The sequence below is a fragment of the Strigops habroptila genome, chromosome 1, assembly GCF_004027225.2.
Source record: "Strigops habroptila isolate Jane chromosome 1, bStrHab1.2.pri, whole genome shotgun sequence".
NCBI classification, from domain to species: domain Eukaryota; kingdom Metazoa; phylum Chordata; class Aves; order Psittaciformes; family Psittacidae; genus Strigops; species Strigops habroptila.
This window is the reverse complement of record NC_044277.2, coordinates 53,824,089-53,848,474: the sequence shown is the minus strand read 5'-3', so window position 1 is coordinate 53,848,474 and position 24,386 is coordinate 53,824,089. Positions and strand designations below refer to the sequence as shown.

The 24,386-nt window shown below is 39.8% G+C and overlaps 1 protein-coding gene across 1 annotated transcript; it reads right to left on the bottom strand.

Annotated features, from left to right (window-relative positions):
* Positions 1-1,844: 1,844 nt before the first annotated feature.
* On the bottom strand, positions 1,845-24,381 carry IMPA2 (inositol monophosphatase 2). The gene is made up of 8 exons (XM_030492971.1): positions 24,136-24,381; positions 17,116-17,249; positions 12,478-12,582; positions 11,053-11,098; positions 8,601-8,709; positions 4,987-5,095; positions 4,673-4,824; positions 1,845-3,787 (listed from the first exon to the last, which is right to left on the bottom strand). Exons 1-8 carry the CDS (start codon positions 24,241-24,243, stop codon positions 3,672-3,674), a joined length of 879 nt encoding a protein of 292 aa, XP_030348831.1. The 5' UTR covers positions 24,244-24,381; the 3' UTR covers positions 1,845-3,671.
* Positions 24,382-24,386: the final 5 nt, after the last annotated feature.

Sequence of the window (24,386 nt, the reverse complement as noted above, 5' to 3'; positions counted from 1 at the left end):
CCTACTGGCATAAAGGGAAAAAATAAACAGCCTTGGTAGCTCTAGGAAGTTACCAGGAAAAAAGGTGCAGTCTGTGTTCGTTTGATAGAGTGGCTTAAGTCTTACCTCATAATTCAAAAATCGCACATCTGTGCATGCACTGAACAGATCCAACCTTGCTGAGGGAACAGCACAGCTCTAATACTGATAGCAGAATGGCTGGCGGTAAGTGGTATTTTTATTGAAGCCATTGCCAACAGGAACCAAATTCTAGATGAAATGTGGAAAATACTGCCTGTGGGCCCCTAGGTAAATGCTCCAATGCATGAAAGTCTCTTTAATACGGTGAGATTAGCTAGTGTAATCAAAGGGAAAAAATATCAGTCCTTTAGCATGTATGAATCATGCCGATACTTATCCTGTTAAATCTGACAAGCTCAACAAGACATACTGCAAAGGAAACAGCCACCGATTGTCTTCCCGGAGTTTAAAGCTATTTCCGCTCTTTATTCTACCAGAAAGCACTATTTGAGACCAGGCCAGCAAGCCTGGAGGTATAAAATGTTCTCCACCAGTGAGCCAGTGAAGGATGTAGAAACGAACTGGGATAGCTCTGGGAAGCTGAGCACCATTTGCTTACAGAGGAAGTACTCACTTTTCAGAGCACAGGAGCCTTTGTGTCAGTGTTCAGGCAGAAAATCTTCATCTGTCTTGGATGCCTAATTACAGATGCACTTATGTACTCCATCATGTATGTAGTGGAAAACATTCGCAGCATTTGACAACAGCTGGTAGGGGAAACAGGCCATATGTTTAAGCATTTGGGGGGATTCACATTTCTGGCTGATGTGCTGCACTAACTGTGTTATGAATGCTTGCACTCACACAGAGAGCTGCCGGACACACATGCTGAGTGGAATTTCATCTGCCTAGCAAGGAAAAACACAGGGAGGATAAACTCTGGTACAGTTTATTTCAGTCAATGTATGTACTCAAATAGTTTCAAGGCTGCACTTTGATGAAAACTTGGAACTGGCGTAATGTGGCATCATCTGTGAACAGAGCCATCCTGCCTGCCCTTTAGTGCCTGAAGTCAGCTGCTCATGGTGGCCAGGGGCTGAATTGGGTTGGGAAAACGATCTGTCTGTAAAATAATCCCTTTTTTGTTTACTGGGGTACTTTACAGGCAGATCACTTCACTCATCTGGTCCCCTGGAAGAGTTCAGAAATGTTTGTACTGGCACACAGGAGGCAGAGGAGGTGGGGGAGACAGGATTGCTGCTTCACACACACTGCCACTTTAACATACTTGAACTACAGCCCAAATAAAAACCCAGGCTGCATCCTGGGCACAAATGAGAACTTGTGAATGGATTTCTGCACCTATCCCTTCCCACCATGCTTGGCTCCCAGCTTCCCAAATCGCTGGTGTGTGCCACTGAGGTCGATGCATAGATTTCCCTGCTTTGACAAGCTGGGATGCCAGCGCACGCCAGCGCACACCAGCTCTAACTGGGTCAGAGACTTTCTTTGTATGAGCAGGCTGAGCTGCTGGGAAACCTCACGGGAGCCATGCACAGCAGCTTCTTGCAAAAGCCCCAGTCCCAGGGCGATGAGGGGAACAGGGTTAGGAGAGAGAGCAGATGAAGTGGGGCTGAGCTTCTACTACACTTGATCCCCGGCCAGCATAAGCTTCCTTATGGGGCTTACAGTCATGGCAGAAGTCCGAGTAAAGCCCCGGCTGCTCCCACGGCTGCCAAGGCTAAGCACCCTGGGATCAGAGCAGTACCACCAAGCTCTGCATCTGTCACGGGGATCTCTGCTGTGCTTAGAAAGTTGGGGGGGAAGGGTGAATAAGAGACAAGTGAGCCTATTAGTATTTATTATTTGTATTATTATAGCACCTCAGTGCCTAGCTGTGGACCAGAATTGCATCCTATTAGCACTGTGCAAACCCAGAGCCAAAGTACTATAGTCCCTGCCCCAGAGGGCTTACAATCTCTGTTTCCAAACAGGGGGGTACAAACAGATGTGGGAAGTGGTGTGGTAAAAGGGAGCAGTGACAAAAGTTGATTGCCATGATGGACAGCATTGGTTTTCTGGTAAGAACCATCAGTTCTTAAATGTTTAGCTGGATTTAGACATTCTTCACACAGTCAACACTTTGTATTTCTTGTAAAACAAAGCATTAAGAAATCGCAGAGTTTTATGTTATATTCAGTGAAAAACATTTTTCATTGCAAGAAACACATGTAAGATTATTTTTAAAAAATATTGCTTAGTTTGTATGTTCTAAGCAGATATCTAAACATGTTTACAAAGTCTACACATGCAGTGTATAAAGAAAGTTAAAAATTTTGAACCAACTTACTTTTTGGCTCATTGGTTAATATGCAGTCTTATAAAAAAAGAGATTTTAATTCAATTTTTAAAGAAAAAATAGAAGGGATTTAATCTCAACTACTTTTCTGGACACACTTCTATTTTCCCTGTGCTGTGTATTTAAAAAATAATCTAAATAGAATGATCACCTTGGTGGAATGAAAACCAATGCTAGATACAAGGATAGAGGACAACTGTGTATTTAGGAAATGTATGTAACTGAGTTTACAGGTTTCTCTGATCAAAAAGTGTGATTACAACTTCGTGTGAGTGCATCTTATGTGCATAGTTTTAATAACTTGCCTGTGGGGGGCCGAATCCTGCTGCTCTGCTCAAAGTTTCTCTAAAATCAACAGCTCCTTGGCACTGTGCTCTACTCTGCTGGCCTCCTACTGTGTGTCATAGTTAATACTGTGAATACCTCAGTAGAGTTCAATATTCCTGGTTTTAACTATAATTACTCTATGGTAGTAAGTGTTTGTAGGTTTGAATATCTTACAAAGGCCTGTAGGACTGTATGATTTATCCTCATGCAGAGTGATGAAGGGAAACAAGAACTAGCTGGGCAGTTTGTAAAGTCATTATAATTTTCCATGATCAACTCTGTTATTTGCCATTTGGATAGCCCCCACCAAAATCACGTAAGTAACCTATACTCTTTACCTGAAAATAACTTCCAATATTAGCTTTCTTCTATGCATTCTCTAAATTGCTGTAAACATCCAGGATACCCATATATATACACACACACACGTGTGTGTTTACATGCATATATATGTGTATGTGTGTACATATATACACACATACACATAGACATACATGCATGTACATGTACATATATACGGATATACAGCTATGACATAGTGAGGAAACAATAATGTCATTTTTTTTGCATTCTTAAGTATCATAGAACAAGGGTATTATAGGCACACATCTTAACTACTTGTCCTTACTACAGTCCTAAAGCTCATTTACCTGAGATCTGCATCTGTAAAAATAAAGTTCAATTTTTAGCTGCATGTTACAAAAGACTAAGTATCAGCCCCACAGATATGAAGTTACGACTTAATTCTGACACTAGTTTACTACAAGTAAAATATGCTATCTTATAAAAAAGATACTGCTGAAAGAGATACATATTAAAAAGGAAACACGGTTCTTAGAGGTTTAAAAATCTCCCTATGCCTTCCCACATTGTAATAAATTTATAAAAAATATTTGACACGGAAAATCTCCACAGAAAGCATTCTGCTGAAACCACCCATCTTGCAAAAGTTACATAGTTCAGGAGGGCAGATTCCGTACTGTGTCTAATTTTCATCATCCCGTCTGTAGTGAATAGTTTGTATTTCCTGAGCTATGAACATAGCCATCTCTCTGGTGCCCGCAGCAACCACTCGGCAGGACATAAGATCCAGAGGTCCCCCTGAGGACAAGAGGATTAATGAGAACTCTCTTATGTAATGTATGAAGCAACATATTCTTAAATACCAACCTACTGTAATTAGATAGGTTCAGAAACACTGAAACATGGTGAAACATAATGAAAATAATCACTGAAAAATGAAAAATACATAGCTCCTTTCAGGGTGGGAAGAACAAGTTAATTCAGCAACTCCTATCTGGAAATCTCTGGCAAAAAGGTATTTAAGAAAATTCTAGGTACAGTGCCAAAGTATGCAACAGAAGCAGTGAATGTCTAGGTTCCTTCAGTATGCAACGATAAATGCAATATTCCCTTCTTCTAGCAACAGGAAGGGATAGAACAAAATGAGTTCAGTCAGCATACCCTTCTTCTTAATTCACATATCTTTCCACAGCATCCACATATTGGTTAGCAGTTACTCTGAGATGCGTACCATCTCAATGAATAAAATAATAATCCAGAGGCTGTGCTGCCCTTTACTCCTTCTACAGAGTTCCTAGTCATATATATTCAGACATGTACCTGGGAGTCATGCTTTGTTGGGAGGCTGTCTCAGCCAAAATCTGTTTGGAATCTAAGCATATCTATCAATCTCCTGGGCTAGTTCTTTACTGTAAATCTGATGCTTTAAAGGTATTACTCAAAGTACTGGAAATACAGTTTGAGTCAGAAGTCCTTTGATGTGATGAAACCCCGGGCTGGAATTACATCAGTGTGTTGTGAATAACCAGCCAGAGTCTAGTGGAGAGTACAGACATTTCTACAGAATACTGCTAGAGATGAGATAGAGCCACAGGAGACAGACTGTACTGAGGTAACACAAGTTGCCCTGAAATAGCCACTCAGCCCCCCCAAACTCAATGAAAACAAGGATATTTTACTCACCTGAAGTGTCTATCACAGTGCCACCCGCCTCTCTAATAATGACAGTAGCCGCTGCCAAGTCCCAGCAGTGTAACCCAAACTGGTAATAGGCATCTGCAGCGCCGGATGCCAAATGGCACAGAGCCAGGGTTGAGCTCCCAATGACACGGACCCTAAACCCCGCAAGAGGGGACATGGTAACATGAAGGAGAAAATGCCTTTGATTTCAACCTATGTGTCGAGGTTGCAAAATGTGCAACATACTTGGGGTTTTTTGGTTTTTTTTAAATGACTTTGGGTCACAAATGTAAGACATGCATTATAAAGTATCTTACCCGTGTGCTTGGGCCATGAGCAATCTCTCAATGTTACCAAGGAACAATTTCAAAGTTGCAGGGTCACGTTTTGGACCAATTTCTGTTAAAATTAAGGCCTTCGAGATATCTGCAATGGTAGGTAGTTGTTTCCATTAATTCGACAGCTTCTAGGTAGATTCTGGAAATTTCTTTTTAAATTAAACGCTACTGGACTTTTCACAGAAAACCAATTTTCACCTCTGTTTTTTTACACCAAACTCTTTAATAGGATAAGTCACAACTTTGCATAAGAATTAAAGCAAGACTTGATTTCTCATATCTAATGGTCTGATCTAAACACACTTAAAGAACCCAAAAAAGAATAAGAAGATTAAGACCCAGAATACATTCTTACATTCCTTCTCTTTCCATACATTGACTGGTCAGCTTTTGGCAAATTTGCTAACATTAACATTCAACTAAAAATGATCCAGTGACCGAGTAGCTATTAGTGATGCTAATCTAATCATATTTGAAAACAGGATGGTTCTTGAATAGGGAACTTTAATGTAATTTGTTAACAAATTATAAACATTTGGGAATACAGTAAGAGGAAAGAGAAGTTTCTACCTAAATCACCAGTCACCCAGTAACAGCTCTCTTTCATTCTGACATTTCAAAGCCTGAAATCACCTTATGACTGAAAAAAACCCTTTCTTATCACAAATTAAAGCAGTATCTTAATTAATAATATATGAATGTTTATCTGTATTATGTTCAGCAAGGGCGATTATGACCTACAGCAGATGAGGATATCAGCCTTGTGTAGAGTCAAAGGAGAGACTCACAGTGACTTGCAAGATGTTGAAGTAGTCCTCACGTGAGATCTGAATATTGTTAGTCTATAACAAGCATATGCCAAAGTACGTGGAGATGGTTGATCAAATGCCAAGTGTTACTGCTTCTGCTGTGCAGCTGAACTCAGAGTAGTTAAAGATATACAAAACTCAAAGATTTAGTGGTTGATTACTTACTAACTAGGAAGTGCCCAAATGTCAGGTGTCACCTTCAACTCTAGGTTAAAGGCTAGGAATTCATTCAGATAAGGAATGTCTACCTGGTTACTACAGCTAATTGCTTTAAGTTGAAAATTCTTCATGGAAGTAGCAAGGAGGTTTTCAAAAGCAAATTAGACTGGAGTGAGACATCATTTAATTAAACAGGCTACTAATGAATTTAGTATTGCAGAGGAACATTATGGATTCAAGCAATGCAGTAAATGGTTGGTGAGTGAGAGGTATGTAATTAGATTAAAAGTTACAGGTATTGCAAAGCTTAACTGTAGGAACATAGGTTTAACAACCACTTTTTAAATTACTGCATTAAAATATAGAAACACTCATCCAGGCACACTGCAGGGTATTTATTGTTTAGCCACCACTGAAAAAGCTGGATGGTGAAAGCAATCTGCCTTAGATCTTTTTGCATAACAAACCCAATTTATAATTACAGAACATTTAATGCACGCCTCATTGCTGAAACGCATCAAGCATTCACACCACACCAGTCACAGCTAGGTTATGACTAAGACAGTTCTTTCGAGTCATTAAATATATTTCTAATGCATAAATGGATCTCTTCAATTTTCCTCAAGGCTATGGGTAGAAATTGGATGAAAAGACTAAGGCAAGGAAAAGGGAGATCTCTGCTTAGTTGAAGGAGCTGTCTGATCACAAGACTCGATGGGGTTTCAGGAATTCAAGGTAGAAGAGAAAATTTAATGACTCCTCCTCACTCTGATAGAGACCATGAAAATAAGGAGGCTTGGTAGTAGATATTTAACAGTGATATGGATAGAATTATGAGGAAAAGACCAATTCTGTTGACCACAGAAGATTTCAAAAAAAAAAACAAAACCAAAAAAGACCCATTTACAATATTAGCACACATAAGGCCTGACATGAACCTGAGATAAAGAAAGTATCACTCAAGATCAAAAGGAAGATGGATCCTTCATTTAAGTGTGTCCTGACTGCTTGGACTCCCATACCAGACCTCTATAAAATCTGGCACTGGCAATTAAGAGTGTTTGCCTGGACTGGGATTTCAAATTATTAAACCTGAACAATGAATGTATAGCATAGATCAATGGTACACAACAGTCACATTTCCTGAAATCAAAAGGCATGAAGTTACATGACAGCCTAGATCTCCAACACATTGCTGAAGGCTACATGAGTTCCAGTGGTTGGTACAGGGAAACACACTCTCTGTTAAAGGGTTGTTTTATTTTCCTGAAGCCACAGTCCTTACAGGAAAAGAGCAACTGTAATTTTACACACTTAAAACATCAATAGAAGTGAGACTAAAAAAGATCCATCTTCACTGGTGAAATTGCCCACCACCAAATGATGTCTCTCAAAACAAAGGAAAATTTCAAAGCCTTTGGAACCACGTCCCTTGCTATGCTCTAGACGCCCATGTATACTGGATGTCCAGAGAAAGGAGGACAAAAGTGGCATGTGCCAAAATTGTTCCTGGCTTAAGCGGAAAGCAGCACTCTCTGACTACAAAAGCAAGTCAGGCCATTTCAAGAGTGGCTCTGACAGCCCAACTCGGAACACCCCTCATTTTTCCTAATAGTCTCTGCCCACATGGGCTTTTGTGGAATATGAGATATTCGAGCAGTGACAAAAAATGTGACGTATAATCAAGGGTTAAAATCTTAGGGGTCTCTGACTCTACAATTTGCTCCATCCCTCCAAATAGAGAGACCCAAGCTCACTATTAATTTAGGCAAATAGCCAAACTTCCCAAATTTATAGGAAGTTTTGATGCAGGGTCTGAGTGGGGGACTACAACAAATCTGTATGTTAAATTGCTTGAATTTACCATGTTTCAAGTTCACTAGATCTCTTTTTAGGGTGAAATTTTTACCATCTCCTGTGCATGATGATGTACATTTTTGGCACATGTCTGCTTCTGTCTACAACTGAGTGTTATGTTCTCCTCTGCATTTTAATTTATTTAAAAGAAAACTTCTCTGATTATTGTTATCTATTATCATTAGGTAAAAAGACAGATCTATGCCTTGATTTACCAAGAAAAGAATTACATTAGGATATTGACTAAGTGTTGCTAGCTATTTGTATGTTGAAACATCACACACACAAAAGCAAGCTGTTAAAGAATCCCTAATGAAGCATGCATCCTTGAATTTACTGTTAGCATGTACGCCTACAGACATAATACGCTTTATGACATAGAAGTTTACTGGAAAATAAGTGAATAATGGCCACCATAGTACACCGATTCACCAGTCCCATTGCATCTTGCTCATAAAAAGTTATGCCAGTGTGCAGCTGGAATGAAACTGGTGAATCTACTCATTCTTCCTTGTTTTAAACAATGATTATGAAGCAAAATAATTAAAGGATTATTTAAATAGTTCATATTCAGGTGCACATTTTAAAAAGAAAATTAAGAAAGTCATAATTTTGCTGAAAGAAACAAACACAGAACAACAAAATTATCATGCAGGTGAAATGCTTCTCATCAGGATAATGATGTTCATTATCCTAATGAAGATTTGCAACAACTCTGAAACAAAATTAACATATTCCTTTTAGAGTTCTAACAAAATCTAGACCAACCTGTCTCTTTTGATACATGAAGCCTTTTGTCATTACAAAATGCCCCTTGACCTCTTCTACCAGTGTATAATCGTTCTTCAGTGCAGTGGTAAATTACACCAAATTCAAGCTTTAAGATTTTGAAAAGGAAAGAAATGAATGCAACTCAAATTACTCATCATAAATATAAACAACTACTAATGGCAGAAAGTTCAGCAATATTTTAATTGGTACATGTAATCAGAGATTATACTGATGTTAATAAACTGGAATAATTTTACTATTACTGTGATATTGAGATATAGGTAATGTAAAATTCAGTTTATAAAGAGAAGTTAATGCAATCCATTCATGATCTTCTAAACTCTTACTTGCAGCTTCTTTGTGTTCACATTAGAATGGACTAAATGCTAAGTTGATTTCAAATTCAACTGTATGTTTTTATTGAAAGTATGCAAGTCCTCTAAGGGCAGATTCTGAACGCTTTACTTTCGCTGGTGAGCAGTTACACCTAGAAGTAACCCCACTGACCCTTCAGCTGGAAGGTTTGCAGCCCCACATACGTAGATATGATCAGTCAAGCATTCAAACTCAGAAGCCATGGCACACCGTCTATTAACAGTGGATGCTTTTATATGCACTTCACTTCTCATGATGCATTTAATTTGCCCACCTCTTCAACCAAAGTAGTACACTCCAGTCACTTGTTCAAACATTTCTCTTCAAAATCCTTTTTTTGCACATGAAAGTGAGAATCTCATGAAGTCACATGACTCCAAGAGAAGGAGTTTGAAAAGAAATAGCAAATATTGTGAAACCCACTGAAAGCTTTAGAATGAGAAACACTGCAATTTTTGTGGGAGTATCTGTTTACCAATGAGAAGTGGGTCAGAACTGGACCCTTGACTTAAACCCAAGGTATTTAATATTTCCATTACTTTAATAGGTTTCACCGAAAGTTTTTAAAGCACTTCACGAACTTCAGTGATCAGCTCCTAATATCACACCTAGGTAAGTACTATTAACGATATTTTATTTAGGAGTGAACAGATATACAAAAACTAAATGATTTGCCCAAGGTCACAGAAGTTGACAACAAGGTCAAGAAAACATCTCAGATGTTCTAGACTCCCAATCTTTTCCTGTTGCTCTCCTTCATTCAATATGAATGATCATTTGTGTTCAGAGACAATTTGAAGGGAATAGACTGTCCTCACTCCCTACTCTGAGGTTCCACCTAAACCAAGTTGGGTTTTTTTTGAGGAACACACTATTAATAGACTCTTTCCATGAAGACATCTACAGAATTTCTTTAGTATAATTCAAGGCTTACATTTGGGCCAGTTCCCCTGTTTATACTTTGGCTCCTTTTAAGCTTACTACTTTTTCTCTGCTTTTCCCATTTATTTACTGAGGGAGATTTAACATCATTCTTTATTTTTGTTTCAGCTTTGTTTAGTTTACATAACCCAAAATATGCAGCATCAAAATCACAATGGTGTTCTAGAAAACATAAATACTAGAGAAAGCTGTCTGGTAATAATATGTAGTATTCAAAAGGACCTTTGGAAATGAATAAACTTCAGAAAAGCATGGAAGTGTTTGAAAAGCATTTTCTGTGTTTGAAAAGTCTAACTAGAGAAGTACACAACATTATTCTGTTTAAATCAATAAGAGCTAGCACATCTCAAAACTATGCTGTAATTGCGCAGAATTCCTGCTGGCTTCACTTCCAGCTATACATATATTTAAGAGCATGAAATTAGGCTGAAAGAGTACATTCCTTGGCAATTTGAATAGCTATTTCTTCCACATATATCAAACTGTAAACCAGCAACATCTGGAGAATAGGCAGTAGCATGAATGAGTATAGCTAGGAAACACAAAATGGCACACATGAAGGCTAGCTACTTCCCCCACCCTCACCCCCACCCTCGTAATCAAGCTCTCATGCAAGAAATATAGTTATTTTACTATGTTAAAAAAACCACAAAGGCAGGTTAAATGAACTAGGCCCATACTTTTGCACTCTTCATTGAAATCAGTTCTGAATTCCCTCATAGCAGTGTTAGCTTTCACAGATACTGCTAACAGGAATGAAGCAATAATAATAAGAACACTGGAAGATATGTTTAAATTATGAATAGGCAGCACTATATTTAACTCATTATGGAGCAAGACAAAATCTTGCTCACACTGGTACTTCCTTCCTCCCTCCCTTCCCTCAATCCTACAAAATATTTATAGTAATTTGTAAGAATTGTCTTGTAACTGCCAGTTTGCATAAGCAAGTTTTGCAGGACTATTATTTTAGACTAGGAGAGTATGACTGAATGCATTTAAAAAGTGTGGAAGAACTTGAGAAGTGGCTGATTTATATTTTTTTTTTTAAATATTCTATTTAAAGTTCCCACATGGTTTTGAGAATTCTAGTCAGCTCTCAGGTACCCATCTTAAAGAACATACTTCATACCTCTTTGTTAACAGCAAATCCAATGCTCACTGCCACTGTTGGAAATCTATGAAAAATAAGAAACGAAGTATTATTGATGAAAAATCTTTCTACGTACACCTTATGCAACTTCCCTAGGCAATAAACCCCCACATAGAACTGATTTTACTTGTCTCAAAATGCTCTTGACACTGTACTAATTTCTCTTTTGTCATCCTCTTTAAATTTGTCAGTTCCTTTAAAAATATAATTTAATACTGGAGAAAGCAAGAAATAAACACATGAAGATATCAGGATTTTTACACTAAACGTGTTGTATGTTTTAGCGAACTTTTTGCTTTAATGTAGTTGAATTATCCAGTATAAAATCATTAATGTTGTTATAATAAGGCATCACTTTTAAGAGCACATTGTGTTCACATTCAAGTATCTGAGATTGCAATTAAGTAGCATGGAGATACCTTGCTGCTGACATCAACATAAGGAGAAACCAGTTCCTCTACCCTCTCCTTTGTCAAAGTGATGATCATGTACTTAATTCGGTCCTTTTGACTAAAGTATAATTATTGCATTTTAAATAATGACATAAATTAATTTCTTACAAACATGTTTTACAAAGGGCTGTAAAGGTCCAGAAAATATTTGCTGGAAGGAGAAAAGTTCACTTAATTGCATGAAACACCAGTACATGAGACCCTCCCACCTCCCCTTGAATTCTCTGTAACTGACCAAAAGTCAAGGAAATGCCTTTTTTTTTCTTCTTTTAGTGATAACTGCAGTTATGCTAAGTCAGTCACTATAAGGCAGAACATATTTAAGGTTTTTAAGTAGAAGTGTTATGAGTAGTCATTAGTTTACAACTCCTTGCACTCAAATGATGAATTAAAGTCTGCATTTTTGCAGTAACGATCCCTAGACTTCTTTTTGCAGAGAGGTATTACAGAAATGTAAAACCAGTATCTATGTACACGTTAGTTTTCAGTTCTACTCTACATATATGCAATAGTTGTACTTCCTAGGAAAAATTAAGCATTTGAATTTGAAAAGTAGAAAACACCACTACTAAAAGGAATGGGTAACAACCTCACGAGGCGTTAGGCCAAGTGTCATCATAGCACAGCCTTGTTCCTCCAGTTCAGCTCAAGTCTCTGCACGTTAATGTGTGGTTATATATAAATGAGCTGTGAGTCAAGAGCTTTGGGTCATTAAGCAATCAGCAGAAACTTTAGCTTAACTTTAGATAACAGTATAAAGCTCTCTCCAGCACAAACACACACTCCCTCAGATACACTTACTATGCGAGGCACAAAAAGATAAAGAGATGACTCCTACTTATGAGTCAAAGGAACAAACCTACCACAGTGAAACACCTTTAAATGGAAGGGAGGATTTCTGAGAAGCTACATTTTGCTTTTTTATGTATTTCCCAGTTTGCTGTCCACTTACCTGTGCACAAAGTTGCATGTTCCATCAACAGGGTCAATAATCCAGGTCGGACTGTCAGTGAGGACACATTTTGAACCAGCAGCAGTGGATTCTTCTGCAATAAACCTGCGTTTGGTGTGAAGTAAAACAAGTATCCCAGAAAATTGGCTTAGATATGTGACTTAGAAAGTCAAACTCCATCTTCCCAGTTTTGAAGAGATACTTAATTTATGTGTATATATATAGCTATAAAATTTTTGTACAAAGGTATATAGATGTGTAAACACACATACTGCTTTTTTTATCTGTGAATGATGAACTTTCATAGATATTTTGAAAGAGATGTATAGCATACTATTTTACATGGTAAAAAAGAGCTCAATCTATGTTCACTTTCCCAATATACCACTAAGAAAGTCATGAAAATGAATGCAGAAATGTATCTGAACTGACATCCCTGAAGTCTAAAAGTTTTTTTTTTTTACACAGAATGTAATTTTATGGGTTAAGCCTGTCTCTTGCAGTAAGTAATATAAACTGCAAACTGTAGTTGCTTCTCTTTTGCAGTCAAATTCAGTCAGCGGGAAATAATGCACTCTTAGAAAATCCACAATCTCACTCCTACTTGCATTTTTTACAGTAGTCTGACTCAGGAAATTAAAAGGTTCACAAAGCTGATCTTTCTTTTTCCCATGACCCAGAGAAAATCAACAAATCAATTTTTTTGTTTGTTGTTTGGATGCACAAGCACACATTGAAATCTGAGTTAATCTTCTGTTCTGTTGTTATGTCCTAATTTCTTTTAGTATGAATATGCTTTTTTTTCCCCCTCCTTTTTCCCTGGGAAATGAACATCCAGTTCTGGTACATTTCCTGCTGACCTTAATTATCCCAGCTCTCCCATAAACTGCTCAGGGTCTCTTTCTAGCAGTGGTGTGCAGGTGCTAGTCTCACGGAAGTCCTGTATGTACAGAAGGTGTAGGATCAGACTGATAGTACTGAAACTTGCTTTTGATTTCCCATTCAAATAACTGGTAGCAGTATTCAGAGCTCCTGCAAATGCTTGAAGACAAAAAAGCTTCTCTTGAAGACACAAATAGGACAAAAAGTTGGATAAAATAAAGAGAAAATGTCTTTTGCAGGAACAGTTACTTCCCTAGGACTAGAGTAGCAGCTATTTTCTGTTGTGTCCTCAACATGCGTTACAGGAAGCCACATAACTCTTGCAATCACAAGCTTAGAATGTTTTGCAGACAGCACAGGAGGAGAGTTCTTGATTTTTCCAAATGCTACTTTGACTTTCCCTCAGTAGAAATGGACTATTTTGATAGCATTATGGGCCCCAGTTGGTACCATGAGGAAAGTAGGAAGTGTTTGTTACTATTTTAATCGCCATTAAAGATAACAGCTAAAGGACAAAGTGTTACTGTGCAACTGAGAAACAAGAAAGACTTGAACAAGTGTTTGGAATTCTCAGTTAAACATAACACTTTGCAGACTCCTTGCTCTAAATATTCTGTTATTTTGTCTTGTTGGTGCTGTCTCATTTGACTTCTGCTTTTACAAGTCTTGTAATTACCACCTAAACACAACCATACACTTTGTCTGCGCTGCTGGCTGCAGAAGAAACTCATCTTCTTGCAGAGGGAGCACCTTACACACCATTTCAGATTGTCCAAGTTCCCCATAAATTTTGCCTTTGCTTCAGCCCCCTGCCAGCTCCCTCAGCCAGAGCCTGAACTGTAGCCATTGTCTTGCCAGTCAAAGAAAGGTGAAATGGGAACCTCTTTAAAGACAAGAGTATTTCTGTGTAAGGTGTTTTGCCCTTAAGTATCTGAAGTCTGTCCTTCACTTTTTCCTTACCTCAGGGTGCGACGCTGCAGTCCTCGCGTACAGAAATTCTAATGTGAAGCCAAGGCGCAGCAGTACTATGCATTGATAAAGTCTCAATGTCCAAGAACAATTTTTCCAAAATGGATTTAGGACAAATTAGGTGCGCATTTTATGAAATTTGGGCTAGTAGGTTAAAATAAGCGTCTTGCTATTATACAATACTGGGAACTGTGAGAGTCCCTCACATTAGATGGTCAGTCTTACATGTGTTGCTCTATAGCTCTCTGTCCTGTAAAAACATGCAAACTAAGCAAAACATTCTAAGTACTGGAGGTCAAATTTTAGAAACAGCTGGAGAAGCGAGAGGGGTAGCTATGTCATTACAGTAGTTAATTTAATATGCCAGCCTGCCAGCTCTCTTGACCTCTCTTCAACTCCCACTGAAAAGGAGTCCAGTAATTTTAGCCAAGCCTTAGCATATATCTGTTCATAGCATGGTGCCACTCTAAAATTTATTGCTGAAACAGAAAGGGAAACTGTAGCATAGCATAAACTGCAGCAGGAGTGATATCCAGCCTAGTGCAGGAGGTTCAAACCAGGGCTATCCCTCACGTATGCTCTTATGGGGGTCTGAGGGCAAAAAGCCAGGAAGCTAGAGTTGGATGTTACCCTCCATAACAACTGTATTCTGGTTTTAATTTCTACATGATTAAGACTGCAGTTAACACTGAAGATGACAACTTGTGTAACAATAGCACAGGCAAATGCTATGATAGCCTTTTTCAATCAGTAGCCCCTGATATTCTGGCTGTGCCTATCTGCAGCTCAAAAGATCTATCAGAAAAATTATCCTTTTAAAAAGACTCACTTGGAGCATGTCAGAGTACCAAAGAATGGGCAAAGATGAAAACTTGGATGAAGCATGAACGAGGATAATACTTATCACTTAGCCAAGCAGAGAGAAGAAAGAGACACAGGACAGAATTATCTTTTTATTATCTTTTTAACTGGTTTTCCTAGCATTTATTTCTACTTCTGAGTACATTTCCAATATCTCAAGACTCATCACCGCCACAGTGCAAACGGCACAGACCCTGGTGAGATCCCTTTTAATTTTTCGAACTCCTAACTACATTTTTTGATTCAGAGAACATAAGAATCAAAATGTTTTAAGAGAAAATGAAATAACAGAAATCTTCAGTGATGCAGTCAACAGCCAGATTAGGGGAAAGACTCAACACAGTTTAAATGATCTTTTAATATTTTCATGGCACTTTAATTTAAACCTTGATTGCTATTCTGGACTCTTCATTGCAAGTATTTTAATCTAGTCTAGTTAGATAGATTTAATCTATCATTTAATCTAAATGCATTTACTGTCTGAACAAACTCCAACCAAAACCAACAACCAATATCAGCAGAAAATAATTGTCTTGAGGAATCGGCAATTCCTTAATTTGCTTATAGAGTCAGAAGTTAACTGTACAGAGTTAATAAAGTCAGGGATTTTTCAGTTCGTAGGTCTATGTTGATCTTACAACTTTTGTTCCCATTCTGAGTAACTCGAGACCTCCTGATGATTCTCATTCCATGTGAAATGTGTACGTTTTATGTTCTCTGCCAGACTGCTGAAGTAAAAAAAACCCCAACCCAACAAGATAAGAGTGGAGATGAGAAAAGAGCACAGCCAGCAATAGTAGAAGAAATATTACACAAATAATAGGCTTGTAAAGCCTGGCACTCTCCTGAGAATCGTGGCCAAGAACCACACGTTATGCTGTACAGTACTGTTTCAGCATGTGGTCACATACAAGACGTATTTAGAAAGCCATTTTTAGTATATAATGTCCTTTTTGTTCCTTCTTACAGTGTTGTTTTGGGTTTTGTTTGTTTGTTTGTTTGTTTTCGAGCAGCATCACCGACAATCAGATTAGTAGCTGAGCCTCCAGATTTTCATCTTTGTTGATTTCTGCGCAGCATTAGAGTGCAAGGCTCTTCTCCATCAGAGATACACACAGTTAGAAGGAAGACATACACTATTTAAGGGATACAAAGGCTCTGCACTGGCTCTGCAGGAAGATGAATTTTATCCTTGTGGACTGAAGGCAAATGTGGAAATTGATTGCAAAGTCTTTGCATCAAACCAAACCTGGCCAACTAATATAAAACCTCTCTCTAATCTGTGCATGTGCTAGGAGTTGTTATTTTCAAATTGACCATAATAATTCCAGAGGAATCAACAATCTGATCTATTTTTAAAACCTGGGGTTGACACCCCATATATTAATTTATAACCTGTTTATATATATGCATCAAATGATCATGATAAACATCCCCGCTTCTCACTGATTTTAGGATTCTATACAACATAAGATAAAGGTGATTAAATACGATACTTTTCCTGATCTGGCAAATGCTTATGTATGATGGCAAAAGAAAGTGAAGGAAAAGTCTGCAGAATGGGACCTTTGCTAACATTAATTTCAGCTATATTTTAATAGATATCCCTAGTATAATTCTTACTCAATAGAGAACAGATCAGTATCCTGAAAATGAGGGAGGTCCATATGAAATCTTCATACATGATGTCCCTACAGTGGAAATATTACTATTAAATACATATATTAAGAAATGTAACTGTTAGAAAATACGAAGTACCAATTTTAGGGAAGTGGTATGTTTTTAAAAAAGGAGTCCTATGAAAGTGTCCAACAGCAACAGGTTAATATGCAAGAGAGATATATAGACTTTTGAAATTCCCTTTAAATTACAGTCAGATATAGAGCTCTTAAAGGAAAAAGATTGATTCTTTCTATAGACACTTACCTGTGGGAGGGAAACTTCTCTTTCAGAACAGAAATAATTAGATTTTCCACAAAATGGTCAGTTTCTGTCACGAGATCTGCTGCAGATGTCTTTGTGGACACTTGTTTTTCCTCTTTTAGAGCTTTCCTAATAATCTGAAACAAAAGTTCACAAATCAGATTTGTTGGCCATTCATCCTGTACACACTAGAAGTATGTATTTACTGAAAAAATACATCTAACCCTGAGTAACAACTGTAGGCCTAATTCTACCAGAGCCTGTTCCAACTCTTCTGACTAAAAATCTTCTGAGCTAATGGGTAGCCTTTGGGAACACAGCATTTTGAATCACTCTTCAAGAACCTCTCGTGACAGTTCAGAAAAGGATTGGTGAATGGGATGCAACTAATAGAATAAAGGATGATGGCAGCCATCGTGATTTAGGAAATTACAAAAAATACACATAAGATAAGAAAAAGACTTGAGGCTCAGGAATTTTTGAAACTCCTTTTTCTTTTTTCTTCCTTTTTAACTTACAGGGCCAATACCCCACTGCTCTCTTACTTAAGTAAAAAACATGCGATAATGCAAACCCCAATGGTTTCTTTTATTGCCAACAAAGACACACAAAGTTTATTTTTTCTTGTCTATATGGGTTTTTTTTGAACTTCAAGTGCTGACCCACTAGTTCCCACCCAAAGAATTGCTATATATTTAACGAAAATGAAAATCTAGACCTTTCCCTTGACATGGAACCAGTGACCTTACCCTGGGTTCTCTTCTGGAAAAGTCTTTATCTTGTTTTCAAGGGGTTTACTGTTATAAACTCAGAACTAAACCACATCAAGTGCAAATGCACATATGGGAAAACAGTTAATAAAAGCTTTTTCCCAAATTTCCCATTTTCTTTCTGTTTTTTCACCACTCCTTCATTAAAAAAGAAACATAAGGGGCAAGATACGAAAGAAGCTCCCTTACTTTTTTTTAACCAGTGAAAACTATACACTATTTGAAATAAGGGAAAACAAAACAAAGGAAAAATTAAGCACCACTTATTTGTATAGAATTACATTAACTAAAACCAGCACCAACAAGACCAACATCCCAAGTCCTTTCTCAAGCTAATACATTTCAATTACTTACCTAAATTTCCATTGATAAAAGTAGTTTAAAAGCACCGAGAAATATTTAATGTCCAAAGAAGAGTTCTGCTGTATTATGCATGGGAAAGGGAACCAGCTACTCCCAAATTTCAGTCTCAGCTCTTGGTTTCATACTATAAAATTCTACATTTGAAGGGTGTGCTGATTGTTCAGACCAGTAATGGATATTTCAGACCACTGCCTTAGTAAGGAAGGTCGCTCGACTTATGTTTCTGCTTTGTGAGCTGTAAAACATTAGTTACGACTATTTACTGAGCTCGTGAGGGCAGCTTAATACTTTTCAGTTTGAGGTCTTGCTAAAGTTCATTATTGTGTACAAAAATATTAAACACACTTACTCTGTTTACTCCCCTGAAAGCTCTACATGGTTTTCTTGACAGTTTTACCATAGAAGCATAAAAGCACAGCTCCAGGAACACCTTTGGGCTCCTCTTTGGCCCAAAGTAAAATCCCAAACACTCCAAACATCTCAGTTGTGTTTTCTAAAAAAACCCCACCACGCTGATACCTTTTATCTGATTGTTCTTCTTTACTTTTACATTGCCGTATATAAGCAGATGCCCTGCCTAGAACTGGGCTCAGAACTTTGCATTGTGAAATAGATGAGGAATCTATATCCTTTTGATAGACGATCTGAATTTCTTCTTAGCAGTACCATTTTCTTGACTTCTACTCGGTTTTGACATATAGCAGATTGAGGAGATTTTTGCAGCCACCGCTCAGCAGGCGAGTGAGATCACACCTGAGCTTCGCTGCAAAAAGAAGAGCAGAAGTAAAAGCTCTCTCCTGTGGACGTGCTCTGCAATCAGTTGCTTTTCATCATGTGCTCTGGCACTTGATCTGTCCTTTCCGAATCAATCCTTTGCACCTCTCAGCACCCAATTTCATACTTTTTATTTTTGATCCTTTCTCCAGTTGTTCATGACCATTTTTAAGTTTAACCCCATCTGTTTCTCTGGTGACCTGCATGTGCCAGCCTGAGACTCCAGTCACTTTGATAATGGGAGTAGCCAAGGGTGTGATTTTGATAGGAAGTGATCTGACAAAAGGCGACTGATAAGCATTTGCAGCAGCTTATATGGGCATGCAATCCAAGCCAGGGTCCTGCACAAAGATCAAGCTTCTTCCATCACTGATGAATCAACTTTTATTCTTTACAGATTTATCAAATAGCTCAGAACAGTCCAGAATTCAGCTTACGTTGAATAATTCCTAAAACTCCTCTCCTACAAGGGTGTTAGAGACTGGTGCCTCAGAGTACTTCGAGAGCATCACTTAGCTCCTCTCACAGAACTCTAGAATCATAGAACAGTTTGGGTTGGAAGGCACCTTAAAGCTCATCCAGTTAAAACCCCCTGCCACGGGCAGGAAAAACCTTCCACTAGACCAGGTTGCTCCAAGCCCCGTCCAGCCCGGCCTTAAACACTGACAGGGATGGGGCAGCCACAGCTTCTCTGGGCAACCTGTGCCAGTGTCTCACCACCCTCATCCTTGCAGAAGCCTTACGATTGCCTGGTCTTCCCAGCTGGGCATGGAGCTTCATAAAAGTCTCTCTCTAAGTAACAGGAAGCAGGTAAGTGGAAGACCAAAGGAACTACAGGTTGTTGAAATGAAGACAGTCTATTGCTCCTTATCACTACTGTGCAATGAAATTGGAAACCAAGATGCTGTATTTTGGCTGTAAATGCATTTTATTAGGCTTTATCACTTCATTATAGGTTGCCCCTAGATTATGGCCATTTTACAGCAATTTCTAAGCAGCTGATTTTTGGGAGGTGGTTATTTAGAGCAGAGTCACTTACCACTTTTAGTGCTTGCTGCCCCTCCTCTAATAAGGAATTGGCTAGATCTTATCCTAATACCCTGCTTGGGAGCATTTGGGGAGTTATACAAAGTGAGAGGCATTTATGCCAGTACATGCATGAAGACCATATCACAGAGCAAGACCCAGGTTGTCCCTGCTCCCTTCTTCATTTGCCATGGAGCAGGGAAAATGGAGCCACAGGGGCTCAGTGCAGTCATGGTCCTGGACTCTTCCTTTCCTAATGCCTTTGTGAAATCAAGTCATACAAAGGAGAATGCAGAGAACAGAGGGTCTTCTCCTCCAATATCTGCCAGGAGAGCAAGCTACAGTGTGGTGCTCACGTTAGATTTCATCTCACCGTACTGCTTGCACTCACCACGCACTTGTAGGAGGTCCAAGATGGGTTTATTTGCTTGCAATATTGTCTTGAAATATTTGCTCACTGATAAAATCAAACATCTAGATTAAAAGTATAACTACCTGCAAATAATTTCGAAAATACCAATCTGGTTTGCTAAAAAATCTGTCCATATTCCACAGGAAATAGCCTAACAATATCATCTGGAAGAAAACATGGTGGGAAAGATCTTGGCTTTCTAGAATCTCAGTGGAAAGTTTGCCTTTTTTTTAGTGGGATTCTACTAGGTCTTTTGTGCCTCATAATATTATCTTCTGGGGGAGGGTAAAAAAGAGGGAAGAAAAAAGAGTCAAAAAGTAGTTTGTGTGGACTTCAACATGTTAGCTTCTAGCCTCAGTTTCTTACCCTTCTTTTCACTTGGATGCATATCTGCTCATTTTGGTGAAGTTTCTCCAACTGTAATTGCAGAGAACTGTGCAAATATTACTTAGTGCTCTCGATAGCATCAAAGGTGCAGAGACTAGTCATGCCTGCTTTTCTTTAGCAAAAAGCTGTATTAAGCCAGCGGGCATACTCTCATCAACATGGCAAGCAGTTCACTCACAGGAAAAGCAGACGAAAGGTTCAAAAAAGTGCAGTTATATGTGGCCTTACAGAGCGAATTAGATATAACTTTAATGCAGGTCAATTACAGAGATTACAAAACCATGGCCATTCTCATTATGAAACAGCCATATATATTAAAATAGAGCCTGTGAAATTTTGTAAAAATAATGGAACTAAGTAACAGGGTGAGCAAGAGAGGCAGTGACTTTAACCTGGGAATAGAAGTTACTTCAGCAACATCACTTTGGACACATATTCAAGCAATTATTTCTGTGTTGGCCTTTTAAATTTAGAAGAAACTATTCCAGAGCATAGATGCCTATCTGTTGGAAAGAAGATATATTTTACTTCTACTCATGAAATGTGATGCAATGTAAGCCAAACAGTCATGTAAGGAGAGACCAGAAAACTGTATTATTGGTTAACTTTTCCTAGAAATCCAAATCTTGACTTGCATACCTTTCTTCAGGTTGGCCTCTGCGCCATGGCTCTTGTAGACACTAACGATTCCAAGGCTTCCTAGCCTGCCCTGGTCCTAAGAAATGGAGGGTCTTAGCAGAAAGGTTGAAGCGGCAAAATTTCATGCAGGGATGCAGACAGGAGCTCCAGAGAGGACCATGAAGATGGTCAGAGGGCTGGAGCACCTCTGCTGTGAAAGAGGCTGAGAGAGTTGGGCAAAACAAAAGGCTCTGAGGAGACCTTAGAGCAGCCTTCCAGTACTAAAGGGGGCGTACAAGAAATCTGGAGAGGGACTTTTTTACAAGGGCCTGTAGGGATAGGACAAGGGGGAATGGCTTTAAACTGACAGAGGGGAGATTTAGACTAGATATTAGGAAGAAGTTCATTACTGTGAGAGTGGTGAGGCACTGGCACAGGTTGCTCAGAGAAGCTGTGGCTGCCCCATCCTTGGCAGTGTTCAAGGCCAGGTTGGACGGGGCTTTGAGCAACCTGGTCTAGTGGAAGATGTCCCTGCCCATGGCAGGGGGGTTGGAACTAGATGATCTTTCCAACCCAAAACACTCTATGATTCTATGATCTGGGGAGACAGAGAGTGCAAGCAGATTGCAGGGGATGGACATGAAGGTGAAGAGGTCTGATGCATGGGAAGAAAGGTAAAAGAAAAAGATGAACTTGATCAGTGTAATTGACTGTTTTTGCGGACCAAAATAAAACTCCATTTTATCAGTCAATTTTCAACAAAAACCCCATCCTATCAAACCTATGTTACACTGTATTTTGTGTCCTTATCTTTAGCTTCTTTGGGGAATAGCTGGAAGTGGATTGACAAATAAAAGATAGAGCCCTATCTGCACCCTTTCTTCCACAAGGATCTCTGCTGGTTTTTGTAATCAAAGATTTCTTGACACAACAAAGTTAATAAAACTCCTACACAGTTCCAAAGTCCTACTTAAACAGCATCCTTGATTGGTTTAAATTTGGCCTGCCAAGGAATTGGCAATTTCCTGCCAGTTGCAAGGTAGTGATGGCAAACTGTAAACTAAAAGATACACGGATTAATCTTCAGGAATGTTTACTTCTTCCAGGAAAAGTGCCCAGCTGTGATCTTCTGGGTGATTAAAAAGGCTGGAGGCAGCTACAGCTGTCTCCACAAATTGATATTTTGAGAAATAAGGTGTGGAGGCTTGAGCAAGTCATGAGTCTCTCTTGTGAAATGGCTGGCAGAATGACTGTGCTGGAGAAACTCCTGTTCGGAGAGTCTGTGAGAGCATGACCCGTCATCCCAATTTGAATTACCCATTTCTTCCTTGTATTACTAAAACAAGTCTCCTCTCCTCTGGCATTCCGTTCATCTTTTTGTGTATCTTCTGCTAGAGAAAACATATGTTTTAATAACATATATTGAGGAGAAGTTACAGGTCCTGGACTCAAGACAGAAACGGAGGCTCCTTAAATCATAGTATACAGGTACAAAGTGTGTTTCAAAATAGAGCAGAATGGAAACAGAAGATAAATACATGTTGCTGAGGCTTGTGTTTTACCCGATTTCTCATCTGAACAATCTGCTGATCCCACTTCTTGGCTCTGTTAGAGTTGGTAGAAGTTTTGCTGCTGCACACAGTGGGGCTAGGATGTCTCCTGAGATGACTAACCACCTGCTGTGTCAAAAGGCGGATCTTAAATAAGCTACCACAGATCTTCACTTGTTAATTTATCCCCAGTAAGTGAATTTCAGGCACTCTGAAGACACTGGTATATATAACAACAAGAGAAAACCTCCCTGACACGACTGTTTTCCCCTGCACAAGCTGCTTAGAAACAAACGCTGGTACTGTAATGTGTATATAGACAATATTCTGGATAAAAGCACCACGGCATAAACCTTTAGTTGTACATAAATTCAACCTTAGCATCACAGCATGCTCCAAAACATTATGGTAGCAAAATAAATGCTTGGTGTATATTTGAAGAAATTATTAAAGCACCTTTATACTGACAAATCTTTCCACCTTTTTTTTTTTTTTTAATTAAATATAAATACTCCTTGAAAATACTCCCAACCACAAAATAAATCTACTTTCACTCTAAGCGTCTCTTCCTTATGCTGCATGCAGCCCCTCAAGGGAAGTGGCTCCGAGGGATGCAGCTGCCAAGGGAAGCGACCCCGAAGAATGCAGCCCCCAGGGAAGCAGCCCCCGAGGAAAGGGACCGTGAGGGATGCGGCCCCCAGGAAGTGACCGGAGCGATGCAGGTCCCGAGGGAAGTGACCCCGACCAATGCAGCCCCGAGGGATGAAGCCTCCGAGGAAAGGGGTCCCCAGGGATGCAGCCCCCCGGGAAGCGGCCCCGCTGCCATCATCCCTCCCGCTGCAGAGGGAAGCGGCCGAGGGCTCCGGCGGCGGCTCGGCTGAGCGGGTGCCTAGCCCAGCCGCCCTCCTCCTCCTCCTCAGTTCTGCCACAGCAGCCAAGTGCCCACACGGCCCTTCTCAAACCGCCCAGCTCTTCCCCCTCCCCCCGAGGTTTAGACGCGCAGGTCGTACAACCGCCCGGGAGGAGGATGCTCCAGCCGCGGGGCAGTCCGACCCGGCTCCCCGGGAAACCTGTCTTGCCGCCGGGCAGCGTCCCGGAGCGGAGCAGGGCGGGCGGCTCTCACCTGCCCGGCGCGGAGCGCCAATTGCACCGCCACCTCCACGCACTCCTTCCAGGGGTCCCCGCCGCCGGCCGCCCCCCCTTCATCCTCCTCCTCCTCGCACGGCTTCATAGCAGCGGCGGCGGCTCCGCTGCCCTGCGCAGGGCCAGGGGCGCGGGGGACCCGGCTCCCCGCCGAGGAGCACCGCGGAGGAGCGCTCCCGGCGCGCACACCGCCGCCGCCCGCCCGATGCGCCGCGGCTGTCACTCCGCGGC